The sequence below is a fragment of the Thalassophryne amazonica genome, chromosome 19, assembly GCF_902500255.1.
Source record: "Thalassophryne amazonica chromosome 19, fThaAma1.1, whole genome shotgun sequence".
In the NCBI taxonomy this organism is placed as follows: domain Eukaryota; kingdom Metazoa; phylum Chordata; class Actinopteri; order Batrachoidiformes; family Batrachoididae; genus Thalassophryne; species Thalassophryne amazonica.
In genome coordinates this window covers 2,663,210-2,683,890 of record NC_047121.1, presented here as the reverse complement: position 1 = coordinate 2,683,890, position 20,681 = coordinate 2,663,210, and the positions used below count along the sequence as shown (strand labels likewise).

The 20,681-nt window shown below is 46.2% G+C and overlaps 1 protein-coding gene across 1 annotated transcript in view; it reads right to left on the bottom strand.

Annotated features, from left to right (window-relative positions):
- Positions 1 to 7,439: 7,439 nt before the first annotated feature.
- osr1 (odd-skipped related transcription factor 1) overlaps positions 7,440 to 20,681 on the bottom strand; it is a 43,544-nt gene continuing 30,302 nt past the window's right edge. Inside the window, exon 3 of the mRNA XM_034159825.1 lies at positions 7,440 to 7,974. Coding sequence (XP_034015716.1) covers positions 7,842 to 7,974 — 133 coding nt within the window. The 3' untranslated portion in view covers positions 7,440 to 7,841. The remainder of the gene's footprint in view (positions 7,975 to 20,681) is intronic.

The window sequence follows — 20,681 nt, the reverse complement described above, 5'->3', positions numbered from 1 at the left end:
GGGAGTTTTTCCTTCCCACTGTAGCCAAGTGCTTGCTCACAGGGGGTCGTTTTGACCGTTGGGGTTTTACATAATTATTGTATGGCCTTGCCTTACAATATAAAGCGCCTTGGGGCAACTGTTTGTTGTGATTTGGCGCTATATAAAAAAATTGATTGATTGATTGATTGAGGATCGAGGATTGAGGATCAATCAGTAAATCGAGAGCTTTGCCTACTAGCTTTCCCCTACTCAGCTCTCCCTTCACCACGACGGTCCAATACAGTGACCGCATCACTGCAGATGCTGCACCGATCTGTCTATCGATCTCACGCTCCATCCGTCCCTCACTCGTGAACAAGACCCAGAGATACTTAAACTCCTCCACTTGAGGCAAGGACACTCCACCGACCTGAAGAGGGCAAAGCACCTTTTTCCGGTCGAGAACCATGGCCTTGGATTTGGAGGTGCTGATTTTCATCCCGGACGCTTCACACTCGGCTGCAAACCGCCCCAGTGCACCCTGAAGGTCCTGATTTGATGAAGCCAACAGAACCACATCATCTGCAAACAGCAGAGACGAGATTCTGTGGTTCCCAAACCAGACCCCCTCTACACCCTGGCCGCGCCTAGAAATTCTGTCCATAAAAATAAGGAACAGAACCGGTGACAAAGGGCAGCCCTGGCGGAGGCCAACGTGCACTGGAAACAGGTTTGACTTACTACCGGCAATGCGAACCAAGCTCCTGCTGCGGTCGTACAGGGACCGGATAGCCCTTAGCAAAGGACTCTGGACCCCGTACTCCCGTAGCACTCCCCACAGGGTGCCCCGAGGGACACGGTCTAACGCCTTCTCCAGATCCACAAAACACATGTGGACTGGTTGGGCGAACTCCCATGAACCCTCGAGCACCCGATGGAGCGTGTAGAGCTGGTCCAGTGTGCCGCGACCAGGATGAAAACCACACTGCTCCTCCTGAATCCGAGGTTCGACCATCGGTCGAATTCTCCTCTCCAGTACTCTGGAATAGACCTTACCGGGGAGGCTGAGGAGTGTGATCCCCCTATAGTTGGAACACACCCTCCGGTCCCCCTTCTTAAACAGAGGGACCACCACCCCAGTCTGCCAATCCAGAGGCACTGTACCCGATCGCCACGCGATGTTGCAGAGGCGTGTCAGCCAAGACAGCCTCACAACATCCAGAGACTTAAGGTACTCAGGATGGATTTCATCCACCCCAGGAGCCTTGCCACCGAGGAGCTTTCTAACCACCTCGGTGACTTCGGCCTGGGTAATGGATGAGTCCACCTCTGAGTCCCCAGTCTCTGCTTCCTCTTCAGAAGACGTGACGATGGGATTGAGGAGATCCTCGAAGTACTCCTTCCACCGCCCGACAACATCCCCATTCAGGGTCAACAGCTCCCCACCAGCACTGTTTACGGTGCGGGTGGGGAGCAGCTGCTTCCCCCTCCTGAGGCGTCGGACGGTTTGCCAGAATCTCTTCGAGGCCGACCGATAGTCCTCCTCCATAGCCTCCCCGAACTCCTCCCAGACCTGAGTTTTTGCCTCTGCGACCGCACGGGCTGCGGCACGCTTGGCCTGCCGGTACCTGTCAGCTGCCTCTGGGGTCCCACCTACCAACAAAGATAAGTAGGACTCCTTCTTCAGCTTGACGGCATCCCTTACTTCTGGTGTCCACCACTGGGTTCAGGGATTACCGCCGTGACAGGCACCAGAGACCTTGCGACCACAGCTACGAGCAGCCGCATCAACAATGGAGGTGGAGAACACGGTCCACTCGGACTCCATGTCTCCAACCTCCCCCGGGATCTGGGAGAAGCTCTCCCGGAGGTGGGAGTTGAAGACCTCGCTGACAGAGGGTTCTGCCAGTCGTTCCCAGCAGACCCTCACGATACGTTTGGGCCTGCCAGGACTGACCGGCTTCCTCCCCTCCCAGCGGATCCAACTCACCACCAGGTGGTGATCAGTCGACAGCTCTGCCCCTCTCTTCACTCGAGTGTCCGAGACACTTGGCCGAAGGTCAGATGATACGACTACAAAGTCGATCATCGACCTCCGGCTCAGGGTGTCCTGGTGCCACGTGCACTTATGGACACCCTTGTGCTCAAACATGGTGTTCGTGATGGACAAACTGTGACTAGCACAGAAGTCCAACAACTGAACACCACTCGGATTCAGATCGGGGAGGCCGTGCTTCCCGATCACCCCCCTCCAGGTCTCACTGTCGCTGCCCACGTGGGCGTTGAAATCCCCCAGGAGAACAATGGAGTCCCCACTCGGAGCGCTATCTAGTACCCCTCCCAAGGACTCCAGGAAGGTCGGGTACTCTGCACTGCTGCTCGGCCCGTAGGCCGAGACAACGGTGAGAGACCTGTCCCCGACCCGAAGGCGTAGGGACGCGACCCTCTCGTTCACCGGAGTGAACTCCAACACTTGGCGACTGAGCTGGGGAGCAATAAGCAATGCGACCCCAGCTCTCTGCCTCTCCCCGCCGGCGACACCAGAAAAATGAAGTATCCAGCCCCTCTCCAGAAGTTGGGTACCAGAGCCCAAGCTGTGCGTGGAGGTGAGCCCGACTATCTCTAGTCGGTATCTCTCAACCTCCCGCAAAAGCTCAGGCTCCTTCCCCCCTAGCGAGGTGACATTCCACGTCCCAACAGCCAGGGGCTGTGAGCATGGACCGGGCCGCCGGGCCACCCGCCCTCGACCACCACCCAATCCTCTCTGCACCCGACCCCCATGGCCCCCTCTGCAGGTGGTGAACCCACAGGAGTTCTGCACATGTCCAAACCATCTCAATCGGGCCTCTCTGACTTTGTCTCCAAACCGTCCCACCTGAGCTGTCCCTCTGATATGTTCATTCCTAATCTTGTCCATTCTTGTCACTCCCAAAGAGAATCTCAACATCTTCAGCTCTGCCACCTCCAGCTCTGCCTCCTGTCTTTTTGTTAGTGCCACCGTCTCTAAGCCGTACAACATAGCTGGTCTCACTACTGTCTTGTAAACTTTCCCCTTCACTCTTGCTGATATTCTTCGGTTGCAAATCACTCCTGCCACCTTTCTCCACCCACTCCACCCTGCCTGCACTCTCTTCTTCACCTCTCTACCACACTCTCCATTACTTTGAACAGTTGACCCCAAATATTTAAACTCATCTACTTTCACCACTTCTACTCCTTGTAACTGCACTGTTCCACTGGGCTCCCTCCCATTCACACACATGTACTCAGTCTTGCTTCTACTGACTTTCATTCCCCTCAGCACACACTCCTCACTTGTCAGCAGTGTTGCCACAGTTACTTTGAAAAAGTAACTTAGTTACTTTACTGATTACTCAATTGTAAAAGTAACTTAGTTACTTTACTGATTACTCAATTGTAAAAGTAACTAAGTTAGATTACTAGTTACTTTTTTAGTTACTTTTCCCAGCTGCCGACAACAACCCTCTGCCACCTCAACATGACAATGATACCTGTTTTGCCAAAACTTACTTTATAGTCACCCTTTCTTGACTTCAATGAAAATAAATACTTGTTTTATAAAAAGTAAAATAAAGATGTCTTTCTTGACCTCATATTTAACTGTTGACAGCACTGTAACAGTAAAACTTGCAATTTCGAGCCTACATTGTTTATAAAGGTAACTATTAAATTCTAACATTTTTCTAACATTTAAATTCTCTCTAAACATTTTACTTGTCGAAATTATTATTTTAAGCAATATTAGTTGTAGTAAAAAACGGCTTCAAAATTGCACCTTTAATCTAGGGGTGTTGGGGGGGCACATCCCTGCCCCACGCCCCCATTCCATCTGGATTCGCCCCTGCTTTGGCGTTTGAGCACAAAGAATGGATAACATTTATTTATGCAGAAAACATGACCAGATTTACAGGTAAGAAAGTTTTATTGTGTTTTCACATCATGTGGTCCTCAGAAAGAGAGTTTAGGTGCATTTGAGTGGAAAATAGTGTTAGTTGTTGACGCGTCGCGGAGGATCAGCTGTTTTTAACGAGCAGATACGGAGCGGCTCAGCTCAGAATTCTAAATAAAGGAGAAAAATAAAGTATAAAAATGTCTTTGTAAAGCTCAGTGCAGGTGTGCTGATCACCGCGCTTTAAGAGGTGAGGACGAGTCGAGCAGCTGCAAAAAAACCGCAGATGAAAAGCTCACAGCTCACTGAAAGTGGGCAGTTCAGTCGAACCCCGACCTCCTGCCCACAGACCAAGTTTAATGCTGTTATCGACCCACAATGAAAAATAATAGTAACGCACAGTGACATGGAGAAGTAACTTTAATCTGATTACTGATTTGGAAAGATTAACGCGTTAGATTACTCGTTACTAAAAAAAGTGGTCAGATTAGAGTAACGCGTTACTAAGTAACGCGTTACCGGCATCACTGCTTGTCAGCACATTACCATCTGCATCTTTACCACCCTAACCTGCTGCACATCCTTTCCAGCTCTGTCCCTTTGTCTGGCCAATCGGTACAAGTCCTTTTCTCCTTCCTTACTATTCAACTTCTTGTACAGCTCGCAATATGCCTTTTCCTTCGCTTTTGCCACTTCTTTTCGTCTTACGCCGCATCTCCTTGTACTCCTGTCTACTTTCTTCATCTCTCCGACTATCCCAAAACTTTTTCGCCAACCTCTTTCTCCTTATGCTTTCCTGGACCTCTTCATTCCACCACCAAGTCTCCTTGTCTTCCTTCCACTGTCCAGATGTCATACCCAGTACTGTCCTAGCTGTCTCCCTCACCACATCTGCAGTACTTTTCCAGTTGTCCAAAATTGCTTCCCCTCCAACCAGTGCTTCTCTCACCTGCTCGCTAAATTTCACACAACAGTCTTCCTCCTTCAGCTTCCACTATCTGATCCTTTGTTGAGCTTTCACTCTCTTCTTCTTCATCTCTAGATTCATCCTACAAACAACCGTCCTGTGCTGTCTAGTGACACTCTCTCCTGCCACCACCTTACAGTCTCTGATTTCTTTTAGCTTGCATCTCCTATAAAGAATGTAGTCCACCTGTGTGCACCTTCCTCCACTCTTATATGTTACCCTGTGCTCCTCCCTTTTCTTAAAGTAGGTATTCACCACAGCCATTTCCATCCTTTTTGCAAAATCAACTACCATCTGTCCTTCCCCATTCCTATCCTTGATACCATATCTACCCTTCACCAACATGGCCATTGAAGTCTGCTCCTATCACCACTCTTTCATGCTTGGGTTCACTCTCCACCATCTCATCTAGCACACTCCAGAAATCTTCTTTCTCCTTCATCTCACAACCTACCTGTGGGGCATATGCACTGATGATATTCATCATCACCCCTTCAATTTCCAACTTCACACTCATCACCCTGTCAGACACTCGCTTAACCTCCAACACACTTTTAACATACTCTTCCTTTAAAATGACCCCAACACTTTTCTCTTCCTGTCCTCACCATGGTACAACTTGTACCCACCACCGATGCTCCTGCTCTTACTTCCCTTCCACTTGGTCTCTTGCACACACAATATGTCTACCTTTCTCCTCTCCATCATATCAGCCAGCTCTCTCCCATTACCAGTCATACTACTAACATTCAAAGTCCCTACTCTCCACCCTTCTAGTTTTCTTCTTCTCCCGCTGTTTGTGGAAACGTTCTCCTCCTCTTCTTCGTCGTCTTCGCCCAGATTAATCACCTGGTGTCCTGGTTGAAACAGTACAGTCTGGAGCTCACTGGCCTCAAGACAGTGGAGATGGTTGTTGACTTCAGAAAGAACCCAGTCTTGGCCAACCCCATCACCCTGTGTGACTTCCCAGTCACCATTGTGGAGTCCTACCGTTACCTGGGGATCACCATCATCCAGGACCTGAAGTGGGAGCTGAACGGCAGCTCTGTCATCAAGAGAGCACAACAGAGGATGTACCTTCTACGGCAGCAGAGGACGTTCAACCTGCCAAAGATAATGATGGTGAACTTATACACTGCCATCATTGAGTCCATCATCTCCTCCTCCATCACTGTCTGGTACACTGATGCCACTGCTAAGGGCAGGAGCAGGCTGCAGTGTATCATCCACACATTAGAGAAGGTGATCGACTGCAGTCTGCCATCCCTACAGGACTTGAACACCTCCAGGGCCACGGGGCGAGCAGGGAAGATAGCGGCCGATCTCTCTCACCCAGGACACAAATTGTTTGTCACCCTCCCCTCTGGAAGACGGGTGAGGTCCACCAAAACCTCCAGACACAAAAACAGCTTCTTTCCATCTGCAGCTAGACTAATAAATAACAGCAGAAACCCCCACTTGCCCTGTCTCCTCCTATGACAAAGTACAGATTGATCATTCCTGCACTGAAAGGTACTCTACATCTGTACCCCATTCACCTGTTTTTGCACAGTCTCATTCCACATTATATTTATTCAACAGTGAATTTGACACTTTTACTTCTTACAGAAGTGTTTTTTTCTTTTCTTTTTGTTTATGCACCAATAACACCAGATCAAATTTGTGAACTGACCTTTAGCCATGCTAATTTAACCTTTATTTAACCAGGTTAGTCCCGTTGAGATCAAGATCTCTTTCAGAAGGGAGACATGGATAATTATAAACTTTCCAGTCCACCTAAGCTGTATGTCTTTGGATGTGGTTAGAAGCTGGAGCACCCAGAGGGAACTCACACAAACGGGGAGAACTGCACACAGAACCCACAACCTTCTAATCCACGGTGCTGTCATGGGATTGATTCCCATCTATGGCCTTTCTGTGTGGAGTTTGCATGTTTGCATGAGCCCCTTTGGCTGTCAGCCAAGTATGGCAACCTTTGAAAATCATTTAAACAACATATTCCTTTGTTCCTTCCACATACTAAAGCCTGTAACTCCTTCAGAGCTGTCTCGGTGTTTTGGTGACTTCCCTCACTAGTGTCCTCATTGGACAGCCACTCTCCTCCATAAATGCCTCCTCCAGAGACATTTACTGTACAGTACAGGCCCCCCTCCCCCACAAAGCCTCACAACTCAGTAATACAAAGTGTTGGGAATCACCCAAGTACACCTTTATGCGTAACATGAAAGAAATTGATCAAGTGGTTCCTGAGATATCATGCTAACAAGCGAAAATGGATGGACGGACATACTGGTCGCTATATCTCCCAGTATTTCATATCAGGGGGAATAAATATGCCTAATGTGATATTTTTGCTATTTAAAGAAGAAACACAATGTCTGGATTGTTTCACTCAATTGGATAGTTACAGTACAGAGGAAACAGAGCAGTCACTGTCCAAATACATATGGTCCTGAATGTACTATATAATCCTTCAGTAATGTTAATATTTTTTAGGAGACCAGAGATTTGACACTTCCTCAGCAGATGATTATTTTTCCTTCACAAATGATGTTTTTGGGTCAGACTGGACGTTATAATTACATCACTCGGACAACCGGCTGCAGCGGTAAACTATTTTATTTAGAAATGATTATTTGATTTGAAAATACGTTTTAGAAATCCAGTGGTACATGTCAATAATCAATAATCAAGTTAAAGTGCAAACATACATGTAGCTATAGTGTTATCTGTGGAGGAATATCATAGAAAACATCTTAAATGGCTTTGATCAGTCTAATGTGATTATAAAACGTGTCGTGTCTCTGCATCCTGATCTTCTGGTTCTTTCCCACAGATCCACACAGCATCATCTCAAAGCCCTCCTTTGGGTTGGACTGCAGCTGTGAACCTGCTGGCGAAGTAGTTCATTGTTGAGTCAGGGCGTCACGCGTCCCCTGGCGGAGGACAAAGTCTTTGGTCATGTGGTCCCAGCGTGTGGCTCTTCTCTGCTGGTGGAATCCATCACTTGATCTTTGCTGGCTTCAGATCCTTCACCTGCATGTGCAATGTTTTGTGTACCGCCAGAGTCCTTGACTGACAGAATCCCTTCCCACACTCCTGACACTTGAAGGGTTTTTCTTTGGAGTGAATGTACCTGTAGAGGACACAGAATGGCATCCAGTTAGACCTTCAGGGAAATTACATTTATTTTTCTCTGTGATAAGCACGACATGGCATCACGGAGTCAGTCAGTTTGTGAGTGACTGAATCCATCAGTTAGTCAGTCAGTGAGTGGGTCCGTCTGTGAGTCAGTCAGTTAGTGAGTCCATCAGTGAGTCTATCAGCGAGTAAGTCAATGATCAGTGAGTCAGCCAGTTGATCGGTTAGTCGTTCATTCAGTGAATGCACCAGTCAGTCAATAAGTCACTGAGTCTGTCAGTTAGTCAGACAGAGTGAATGAATCAGACACTCAGTACGTCAGTTATTCAGATTCAGTCAATGACCCAGTCATTCAGTGAGTCAGTGCACTGATCAGTCAGTGAGTCAGTCCATCAGCGAGTCAGTGAGTCAGTCAGTGGGTCTGCAAACTTTCTGTCAGTAGATCCATAAACATCGCAGCATACTGAGAGTTGAAAGTGTAGAAGAATTTTTAGGTCCTTATTTGAACTATGATGAACTATCAAGTGTCCTGATCCGAACTGTATGTCCTCTGGTTGAACTAGCAGGTGTTCAACCCAAAAAAAGGGCTCTATTAGTCATTTAGTCTGTCAGGGGCTTTCCAAGGCCTTTTAGGTGCTTTCCCGCAGGCCACGTGCAGGGGCCTCGGGCCAGCTGCACCTGCGGCTGAGGCCACGTGCGGGGGGGGCCTCAGGCCAGCTGCACCTGTGGCTGAAGGTCTTTTAAAAAAATCAGTTGTAAATCCTTCACGTTTTAATGGGAGCGTTTGTCACATTGAAATAATGGCCTAACACCTGCTTAGGGTTCACTAGAGGACGCTTCCAATAGAAAACCATGTCTTGGGAATGAAATAAATAAAAAAGTCGAAGGAGGAGCGATGCCCGCGGGTCTCCAATAAATAGATGAGCGCGGTTGTCACTTATTCAGTCTCTCTAGAGGACTCAGTTTGTCTAAGCTCTGTGTCGAAGGCTTAAATAAACTTAAAAACTCTGTGCATTTTATCTTGCTTAAGGCTGAATTATTCTAAAGTGTTGTGTCCTTTTCTAGCATATCACTTGCAATTAGTTTGTGTTATCTAAAAGACGACATCCCGAGAAGACTAAAGACGAGCCACGACAGAACTTGGCGAGCCAGCTTCAGGAGGGTCCAGGGGCATTCCGGCAGCCTGGGGCGGTCCAGCTCATCCCTCCAGACCGTAAATAACAGTGATCACGACTAAAAGGTAAGCAGAAACCTTTTATAACTTCTGCACGATCTGGAGGAGTGAGTCGGGATTTCCGCCCAAGTTGACAGGTGATATTTTTTAATTGCCTCTTACCCAAAAGAACCTGGACTAAGAAAATTGATAAGAGACTAAAAAAAGATAAGATTGAAAATTATCAGGCCTTGTAGATAAAATGCTCAGAAGGTGTGTGTGTTCCCGGGAAAAAGAATGTCTGTGTGAGTGAAAGGTCAGGAATGTTCATGAACTCTGGTGCAGAAAAGAGTGCGTGGAGAATTAACCTGGATGCTTGGGGAATAATTGGTGTTGAAATTCATTACTAATGTGCCGGCTGATAGCATGCGCTGTAGGGGTTAATTTAGGGGAGTATACTGACAAATAGATACAAGGTAATACAAGGTTATTTAAAGAGTTTAACAGAGACTGAAGTGAAATAAGTGAGAAAAAGAGTTTAACAGAGAATACGTGCAGAGGATGCACAAGATAAGCGCCTGAGGGGGCGCAGTAGAAATACCGTACGTGATAAAGAGATTTAAAGAGAAAAGTGCAAAGTAGCACAGCTGACAGTAAGTAAAAGAGCTCAATAAAGGACGTCATTTTTTAAGAAAAGAGAAAAAACTATAAAAAAATTAAAAAATGAATGAAGAGTTAGTGCAGAATACATGAGAATTAATGAAGCAGAAAATAGTGCAGTAAGGCACCAAATACATGCTTGTGGGGCGTGGGAGAAGAATAAGTAATTAAGTACACAGTAATATGAGTTTTTTTTATAAGAAAAGAAAAAGAGAGTATTTTCAGTGCAAAGGCACATTAAGCTCACGAGGAGCTCAGTAAGTGAAAAAAAAAAGTAGAAGAAAGTGCAGAAAGGCACAGGATACGCACGCGAGGCGCGGTAAGGCGTAGAAATAAATGAAATATTGTATGCTCAGAGAAGAGCTTGTGAAAAAATATATTAAGCACAGGATACGCACGCGAGGCGCGGTAAGGCGTAGAAGTAAATGAAATATTGTACGCTCAAAGAGGGCTTGAAAAAAATAATATATGAAGTTGCTGGCAGCGCCGGAGAAGCTGTCTAACGTGAAGAAGAGATACATATTTAAACAGAACACATTGGTGTTAAGTGATTAAAAAGGTTGTTTAAAGCCGCGGAGTAAAGGGTGGCAGAAGACTAGATAGAGATATATAGAAAGTTGTTTTTAATAATTTTTGTGTATAAAGCTTTTGAAGATTGGTGTGTGGGAGAGTGGAGAGTTGCAGGCAAAACTGTGAGGGCTTGCAGGCTGGCTGACATACAAGATTAATGTGAAGAGTAGGTATAAGGAGGAGGTGTTTAGACCCAACAGGAGGACTTGGGAGGTGCATGACAGGCAGAGAGGAAAGTGTGAAACAGAGACAGTGAATAAAAAGACAGGAGAAGAGTGCTATGTAAATACAGAGAAGGTAGATATTATTTCAAAGAAAGAAAACTAATAAACAAACATAGCAGAAAAAGACGAGAAGCAGAAAGTTAAAAAATTAGAAGGAAAATAGAAAGTCGGGAGCAAAGACATTAGGAAGTGTTAGGGTTGTAAGAGGAGTAAAGAAATAAAGTTGGTTATAAATCAAAAGAGTTAAAGCTTAGATTATAGTGAAAAGCTGACAGACTGATCAATGCTTGGGACAGTCTTTGATGGGAGACTTAAGTGATGATGAAATAATACTCCCAGAACATTACTTGACTGACGGAGACATCGAAACCCAGGGAATCAGGACACATTTTTGGCTGGAAAGGACCTATTTTGACAGGGTAGGAGCAGAACACTGGCAGGACGAACAAGAGATCAATCAGAAATTATGGCAGATTACTAAGGTAATCAATCTGAAGCAAAAGAAAGAACAATTCCCTCTAATTAATTGGGAGCTGCTGATAAGACGTCTGTGGCATCAGGGTTTAACCCCGTGGCTGGAGCTGCTTTGTGCTGATCCTAATAAAGAACTTAGCATACCATTAAATCATTTAATAACACTGCCAACCGATCCAGGTGAAGAACTGTTTCCTAGGTTGACTCTGACTGTGGTCCCAAGGAAGGTTCGGTGGGAAACAGGTAAATTTTCGTATTTAGTTAAAGAAAAAGAAGACGGGCATAACAGTTGGAAATTTAATCCTTTTAAGGGTTTAAAATACAAAACAGGTGTTACAGCCAGCAAGTTATTGGTCTGGATCAGGACAGCCCCTGAGGGACTACCAGAACACCATAGAAACACCTCACATAGCGTTTGTCAGGGTTACATGGGTAACTCTCAAGGTCAAGGTCGGGAAAGTACCCCACTAGACTTAGTACTAAGAAAATATCCAGGAAAACGCACTAAGGCCAACCAATGTATGAGAAAGTGGCACAAAAAGTCACATGGGGGCAGGCAATGGCCTTTGGAGGGATCATTTGATCCGGTGATGTGTGAAGCAGTTGCAGTAGAAATACAGAAAAAAGAAATTAAAGATCAGCAGAAGAACGTAAATAACAACAAAAAACGCACTGAAGAAAAAGAAGTTTTGGCCTTGTTCAAGCAGGAAGCACAGAGGCTACAGCAGAAAAGAGAAAAAATGACAGAGGAAAGATCCAAAGAGACTAAAGCCAGTGCACCGAGCTGGGAAGCAGAGCCACCCCCATATAAACGTCATGATATGGGAAAGACAGCTGGACAATTTGTATTAGGAACTCGTGAAGAGGACCAAGGCATGGATGTGGAGGGCAAATTCACACTGACACTAAAAGCTCGAGAACCACAAGGAGACAGGTCCTCAGTCTGTCAAATGGATCATACAAGGTCTCCAAGTCCGAAAGTAAGTGGTCGCTCACCACGACCAGCAGGGGGGGCCACAAATAACAGTGACACGGAGGCAGACGAGGATAAAGAGAGAGACCTGAAGGCTCCGCCTGCACATCGAGGTCCACTGAAAACCGTCCCCTCCCACCATAAGTCAGCCGACTGGACCTTCACAGGCTATAGAGGCTCCGAAGAGTGGCACAAGAGCTTCTGTGACACACTGGATCTGGCCAGAAGAGATAATGAAGAACTAGCTGAGCAACTTCGGCTAGCGAAGGAAAGAATACAAAGACATAGGGACGCCGAGGAAAAAAGAATATTACAACAATTGACGCCCAATCAAGGGAATCACATTATAGAGCCACCCACCCGAAAGATTTCTGGTGAGATCATCATTGAGAGTGCAAAAGAGGCCCGACTCAGGCAAAGACAACAATGTGTAGCCAAAGACATAGCGACTTTAGAACAGAATATAACCAACTGGATGGACTGCCTGGAACCAGTCAGTCGCACTCGATCTGGAAGACAGTATGGAGCCCCCACAGAAGAAGAGGAGGACGAAGACCTCATATGCCCATTGGTGGTTAGAAATGGTCATCATGTGTATACCCCATGGAGCTGGACAGACATGGTGGGGCTGGCCAACAGGCTGCCAGACATCACCCAAGGAGCTGGGAGATGGATAACTGCCTTAGAAGAGGGCACTGCAGGGGTAACCTTGTCTTTAGGTGACATAAAAGCCTTGCTAATGCATGCCATGGGAAAACATGACACTGAAGAATTAGCAGGAAAGGTTGGACTAACACAAATGATGGGCACTAATCAACATGATGAAGTCCCCTTTAATCGCTATAGAAACTCCATGTGGGAAGGACTGAGAAGAAAGTACCCTGAGGTCTTGGATCCCTCTAAACTGGATGATGAGGAGTGGACACCTGAAGAGTGCCCAAAGAAGTTCCTGCACCGATTCCAGAAGAGATGGGCGGAGGAAACAGGAAATGCATGGAACCATTCTCCAGCAACTGAAATCCTGTTTAAAATAACTGTAAAAAAGGCTCTACCAGATGAGGTTCAGAAAGCCCTAGATGGAGTCGTGGGACTATCAAAAATGAATTGGGCTTTATACTCTGAGCATATTTGTCACCATCTTGAAATCTACAAGAAAGAAAAACAAAAAGAAGAAGATGCAGCAAAATCCCTGACGAAAAAATTGGTGCAGATGCAGTTGGGAGAGCTAACCAAAGTCAAGAAAGAAAAAACAAAGACCCAGGCACCAATGATGACCCCTGTTCCTTCTGAGCCGGCAAGCCTAGGCCCTACGGCAAACACTGCTGCCACCATACAGGCACCTGTGGTAACAGCCACACAGAGCCCCCAAGGAGCAGCAGGAAGCACTCCTACAGGAGAAGTCTCAGCACCAGTGGAGCATCACTATCACTACCATAGCACTGGCACACCCGGAAATGGACCCACCTACAGTCATGGGTGGAGAGGAGAGTCACGGAACTTTCAAGGTCAAAGAGGAGGGTGGCGAAGAGGATCTCGCCAACCTTCATTTGGAAGCAGATTCCAGAACTCAGCTCCCAGGAACAGTCAAGCGGGACCGCCTATGGGATCAACACCCCCAATAGGGGATCAACCCTCTAATGAGTGTTGGAGCTGTGGACAACCTGGACATCGAATGAGAAATTGTCCGGCCCGACCTTGGGTTGGACCCTCTGCCTATTGGCAATAGGGAGGCCTAGAGAAGACAGAGGGGGAAACGGTGGCATTGGCTATTTCGATGATACCTAAGGAAGAGCCAACCGTCACCGTTAATATACAAAACAGAGATTTCCCTTTCATGGTGGATACAGGGGCAACATACTCTTGCATAGGGAAAATGGGCGCTCATCTCCCCCTCTCTGGGTCTGTAATTAAGACCATCGGCTTCTCTGGGAAACCTCAAATAATACCTTTTACACGCCCACTTCCTGTAACGATTGCAGGAAAAACAATTGAAGCACCCCTGTTATACTCACAAAATACACCTGTGAATTTGCTGGGAAGAGACATTTTATGTAAGCTACAAACCCAGATAATGTGTACCCATCAAGGACTGCAAATACACTTTCCTGACGAAGCACTCGCCAACATTATGGTGCTTATGGACATGGAAAACAAGGTCCGACCTGTGCAACCCATGGTATACTGGCTGAAGTTACAACCAGAAAATTCAAATCTTCAACTGGAATGGGAAAAATGGAAGCCCTGGGCAGAACAACACTATGCAGCAGTATATACACCTAGTTTACCTTTACATGTCACTCTGATGTTCGATGCCAAACAAGAACAAACTGACTATGCATGCTGCTGGGATGTATTGATGAATCAACGGCTGTTTCACATAACCACCACAGAAATTTATTTAGGCCCCCAAGGGGCCGCAGCTTCTGTCAAGCTAACTTCGGCTGAACAACAATGGTATCAAGTGCCGAATGCCACGCCTCATGTGACCCTTTTAGTCTCAGAAAAGTACGAATCCCATGACCTAGGTCCAATGGTAAAGACAGCCTCAGAAGTTGAAGAATGGCAAAACATGGAAAGTCCACAAGTACATCTGTCAAAAGACCAGCAGTTTATACGAATTAATTTAAAAGTAAATGATGAGGCTATAGCTCAAAAAGTGGAGCTCAATCCTAGACCAGAGGGACAGATGGTGTTATCGGCCCAACAAGAGAAATTGTTAGAGCAAATACCACCAGTGGTGTGGTCCAAAAGCAAAACGGATGTAGGACTAGTAAAAACAGCCTTACCAGTAAAAATAAAAGTAAAACCGGGAGCAAAACTGCCTCACCAAAGGCAGTATCCATTAAAACCTCAGGCTATTGAAGGCATAAAACCAGTAATTAAGGGACTAATGGCAGCTGGAGTTTTAATAAAAACTGCAAGCCCATGCAATACTCCTATCTATCCTATCCCTAAAAACAATACCAAAGAGTATCGGCTGGTACATGATCTGCGTCCTATCAATGCAATAATAGAAATGGATGCACCTATAGTACCTGATCCGCATACTATACTATCAAGCATCCCTGCTGGAGCAAAATGGTACACAGTAATCGATCTGTGTTCAGCCTATTTCAGTGTGCCTGTGCACCCAGACTCACAACATTTGTTTGCATTCACATTTCTGGGACAACAGCTAACGTATACACGGCTACCTCAGGGACTGAACCTGTCCCCAGCCATCTTTAACAAAGTCCTGGCTGAAGATTTACAACACCTTGACATACCCAGTACATTGGTGCAATATATGGATGATCTCCTTATTGCATCAGAGACTCAAGAACAGTGTGAAAAAGATTCATTAATTGTATTGCATGCATTGGCAGATGGAGGTCATAAAGTCAGTAAGGACAAATTGCAGTTCTGCAAACAACAAGTAGAATACTTGGGAAGACAGTTGTGTGGGACCACGCGATGTATAGCCCCAAGCCAAGTGGAGGCTATAATCAAGGCTCCCAAACCCCAAACAGTGGGACAGATGCTTTCATTCCTTGGGATGGCAGGGTACAGTCGGCCGTGGATTTGTGATTATGCTATAAAAACTGCACCTTTGCGTGCCATGATTAGAGCAGTGGGGCAAACAAGCAATGCAGCTCTCCTCGTCTGGACAGATCAGGCAACGGGAGCTTTTGAGGCCCTAAAAACAGACATGCAATCTGCTCCTGCGTTAGGTAACCCAGATTATGGGAAACCTTTCCATTTGTATGTTACTGAAAAAGCTGGTTATGCTTGTGCTGTACTAATGCAGGAAACAAATGAAGGAAAACAACCATTGGCCTATTATAGTACAAAGCTTGACAACATTGAAACAGGATTGCCACCATGCTATCAGGGTCTAGCAGCAGCTGCCTTTGCATTTCAAAAAGCATCATCCATAATCATGGGACATGCAGTAACGTTGTACACGTCGCATCAGTTACATGCCCTGCTAACCAGTCAACGTTTTGTCTTAACACAAGCTAGACGCACTGGATATGAAGTTGTGTTGTCCGCTCCAGAAATAACAATACAACGTTGTCACACGGTGAATCCCGCCACCAAATTGACCACACCGTTAGATGGTACTCCACATAACTGTGTGGCAGAGACAGAGAAATTTTTGAGAGCCAGAGAACATTTGTATAATCACGCCATAGATGCAGATCTAACCCTGTTCGTGGACGGCTCATGCTTTCGGGATGCCGCGGGATTGCATGCGGGTATGGGGATAGTTAAACTAAACACGGATGGCGAGACCTTTGAATTACTGGAGTCCCAAGGAATTGATCAGCCTTGTTCCGCCCAACTGGCAGAAATCAAAGCCTTAACTATGGCTTGCCAGATAGCTAAAGATCAACGTGTTAATATCTACACAGACTCAGCCTACGCTTATGGCGTATGTCATGTACATGCAAACATTTGGAAACAAAGGGGATTCCTGAGAGCAGATGGCACCCCTGTCACTCATGGAGAAGCGATTTCCCAACTGTTACAAGCTCTCCAATTACCGTCTGAGGTAGCCATCATTAAATGTGCAGGTCATCAAAAGAATAATAACATCATAGCTCAAGGTAACAACCTAGCAGATGACGCAGCTCACAAAGGAGCACAAGGAGAAAATATGTTTCCCCTGCTAACCATCCAAGATTGTGCCCCACTGGTTTCACTTGACGCACTGATAGTGGCTCAAAGTAGGGCCAGTGGAGAAGAAAAACGAATGTGGGTTAAACGAGGCGCTATTGAGACACGCAGTCAGGGGCCAGCAGACAAGCTGTGGCGCAGTAGTCATGGACATTTTGTGTTACCCACCAATTTATTACGACATGCAATCATTTGGGCCCACGGACCCGATCATTGTTCGCAAGTCCAAATTATGAACAAACTAAAAGCTGTCTGGTGGTCACCATATATGGCAGCTACAGTGGACCGTTTGTTGAATGAGTGTGAGGTATGTGCACAGTACAATGTCCGGAAATCATTCACAGCCCCTTTAGCCCACATTCCGGTCCCTGATGGGCCATTCAGACATCTTATGATGGATTTCATAGACATGGGAGCTGAAAACCGAGTTAAACGAATGAGATATGTTTTGGTAGTGATATGCAGATTCAGCCGATGGATTGAGGCAGTAGCCTCTGCAAATCAAGACCATAAAACGGTAGCCAAATTCTTGTGCCGAGATGTCTTTCCAAGATTTGGCATTCCAGATACTATCTCATCTGACAACGGTAGGGCTTTTGTAGCCAAGGTTACGCAAGAAACATTCAAACAATTGGGTATCAAACAGAAGTTTGGGTGTGTTTATCACCCTCAATCAAATGGGGCGGTGGAACGGGCTAATGGCATTTTAAAGAACAAACTAGCAAAAATCATAGCAGACAGCAATGGCAAACTAACCTGGCTGGATGCGTTGCCGCTTGCTTTATTGTCAATGCGCTCACAAACTAACCGACTAACCCATTTGACACCATTTGAAGCTCTTACAGGTCGGCCGATGCCTATTCCATACCTGAGAGGACCCTACGAAGGACCATCGCTGGAGCAGCTACAAGTCGAATGGCATAATTATCTGAGACAGTTAACCCAAATACACAAAACTATCTTTTTGCAGGTCAAAGGTGCTACAGAAGACAGAGAAGCAGAGATTCCACTCGAAAATCAGAGCATCCAGCCTGGTGATCTGGTTTACGTCAAGGTGTTCAAAAAGAAGTGGGACAGGCCCCGCCGAGAAGGTCCTTTTAAAGTTATTCTTGCCTCACGTACAGCAGTCAAAGTAGACGGTAAGGACACTTGGTTTCATTTAAACCACTGCTGTAGGGTTGGTGGCCCAGCGCCCCTGCGGCCTCGGCAAGCTCGTCTTGGCAGAGCCGCCGGGCCAAGGGGGGAAGCAAGAGAAGCCAGAGACCCTACAGCAGCACCGAGGGACGGCCACGCCTCCCTGCAGCCAGAAGAAGCACCGAGGGAAGGCCACGCCTCCCTGCAGCCAGACGAACACCGGCCAAGGCGCTCACAGAGACTGATTGAACAAAGACGACGCACAGCTTCAGAGAGTAGTGGATCCCTGCCAGATAGAGCAGTGACAGACTCAGATGCAGACTCAGAAACAACTGGAGACGCAGGCCAACAGACAGACAGAAATACAGACCGACAGATAGACAGGCCACAGGAGACATCAGACTCGGACAGCAACTCAGTAGATTTACCGACAGAAGAACCGCAGGAAGTACAACCCAGACAAAGCACAGATACACCACACATCCCTAGTGACAGCTCATCTAGTGACGGCTCACTCAGTAGCACATCTAGTAGCACATCTCAACAGTCATCAGAGCAATGATTAAGGAATTATTCAAGGGATTGGCAATACTACTGGTGGTCAGTATGGGAGAAAATAGACATCCAAAACATACAACGGACTGTGCCGTGGCCATGGCCGCAATAGCAGCTAAACAAGGCATTCTAAACACAGGAAAAACATATAATTTGGTATACATTAAATCAAAAGCCTACAAGAACATAGGAATACAGGGAAAGCTGGGGGATTACATATTAGGCGAAGCCATTAGCATCAAATGTGAAGAGGAGGGAACACTCAACATAGAGGTAATTTGTGATAAAAGAGGATGCAGGGAAACCAAGCAAGACGTAACTGTTACAGTACATGAAGCCACAAAATGGGTAAAAATCAAACCAAGGAAAAAGAGGACAATTAGAAGCCTAGAAACAAGCAGTCACTTAGGGAGAAATGAAAATGAAAATGGCAGTAGGTGATGAAAAATATGCTGCCGACAGTAAACTTTGTCCAGTGCCTCTAAGTACAGAAGGAACCGTTCCACCTATGATTAAAATAGAGAAAGGGATGATACACCCATTCTGTATAGCTAAAGGCTTAGTAGCACAATACATAAGCGATTGGCAGGTAGGGACGACCCAGCCAAAACACCACATACAGTGTATGCAAAAGCAGCAAGAATACAAACCGGCCAAAACAGCATGGAACATTACCGTCTGTCACACCCTGCCAGCAGCAGGCATACAGTGTGAACAAATAGTACCGGCCACAGGGGGGTCTGTAATTGGACTGAATCTCACCCATGCTTCATGGGTATCTACTCCAAATTTAGCTAAGGGAACGGTACCCTTAGCTGACATCTTTTGGATATGCGGACAAAGAAGGAAACTCCTGTCATCGCTGTCCCCTAATTGGAAAGGCCTTTGTGCTCCTGTGATGCTCACAGGAGCTATAACAGTAATTGAAATGCCAAATGCAATACAACCCATGCCACAGAAACTTCATAAGAAAAGAGGAATAATGACGTTTAAAACAGACTACAACATCACAGTAAGAAACGGGATACCAGAAGGAATACCCCGACAGTTAGAAGCCATAGACAGTAGCAGAGTTAAAGCAGATGAAGACGCAGATAAATGGGGATGGGCATTGGCTCTGTTCGGGGTTACTCCAAAAATCCGTTCTAGGTTCCAGGAGGTGCAGTGGATTAATTACTTGTGGTATAATCAGCAAAGATACCTGAACTGGACATTGGCAGCAGTAGGAGCCTTAACCGAACAACTGCACGCCACCTCGCTAATGACAATGCAAAATAGATTAGCTATCGAGATGATGATGGCTGATGAACAAGGAGTTTGTATTATGATCAAAGCTACCGAATGTTGCACAGCTATTCCCATGCGTACAGGGGAAGACGGAAATTTGACAGAGCTCTTAATCACACTTGAAGAGATGCAACAGGAACTGTTAAGTAACTCCATAGGAGGGAGAAATGAAACTGACGATTCTGGATACATTGTAGGGAATGGAATGAATATTGGCCCACTGTTTTCACTGTTTGGGACTCTAAGGAGAGGGTGGATATCATGGAAAGACTGGTTATATCAGATAGGTGTAATCTTGGCACTAACAGTGGTGGCGGTCTTGCTGGTAATATGTTGTGGTATTCCCTTGATAAAATTTCTGGTCAATAAATTGATTTCATCCACAGTAGGACAGCTCCCACTGTTAGCCATCCGAGCCCTGGAAGAAAGCACAAACGAAACAGACAGAGAACCAGAATATATGGAAATGGATGAAATACCAATTATCCTCCCCGACAGCCCCCAGCTCCCTAATATTGTGGCGTATACCCCAGATAGGGAGGACTGGGACGGACCGTGCTTGGTGATATTGTAGACGAGGAAGAAGACATGCACGCACATTTACATTCACACACATGCACCCACAAAAATGAGGGATAGGATAGACAATATCTGAAAGAATGACATGGAGCTGTAATAATGAATGTATATGTATATTACTAGGACACAGGAGTATGGCTGAGAGACCAGACTCCCCTGATCAGGGACCTATGCCTGATCTGCCTCTATCAAGTCTGATTGGACTCTCAGAACTGTTTGGAGAAGAGGATATACAGGAGGGATGGTCGAGACATGATTGGTCACCACAGCCGCCATCCATCCAGCAGCTAAACCAGTTGGCAACAGAAGGATCTTCATCGTTCCAGCACCTGGCGATGACGGCTTCACAGAATCTGCCTGCAGCAAGAGTCGGCCCAAGGACTCCACCATCACCTGAAGGACCCTTTGGACTCAGGAACACACCCCTTCCGCAG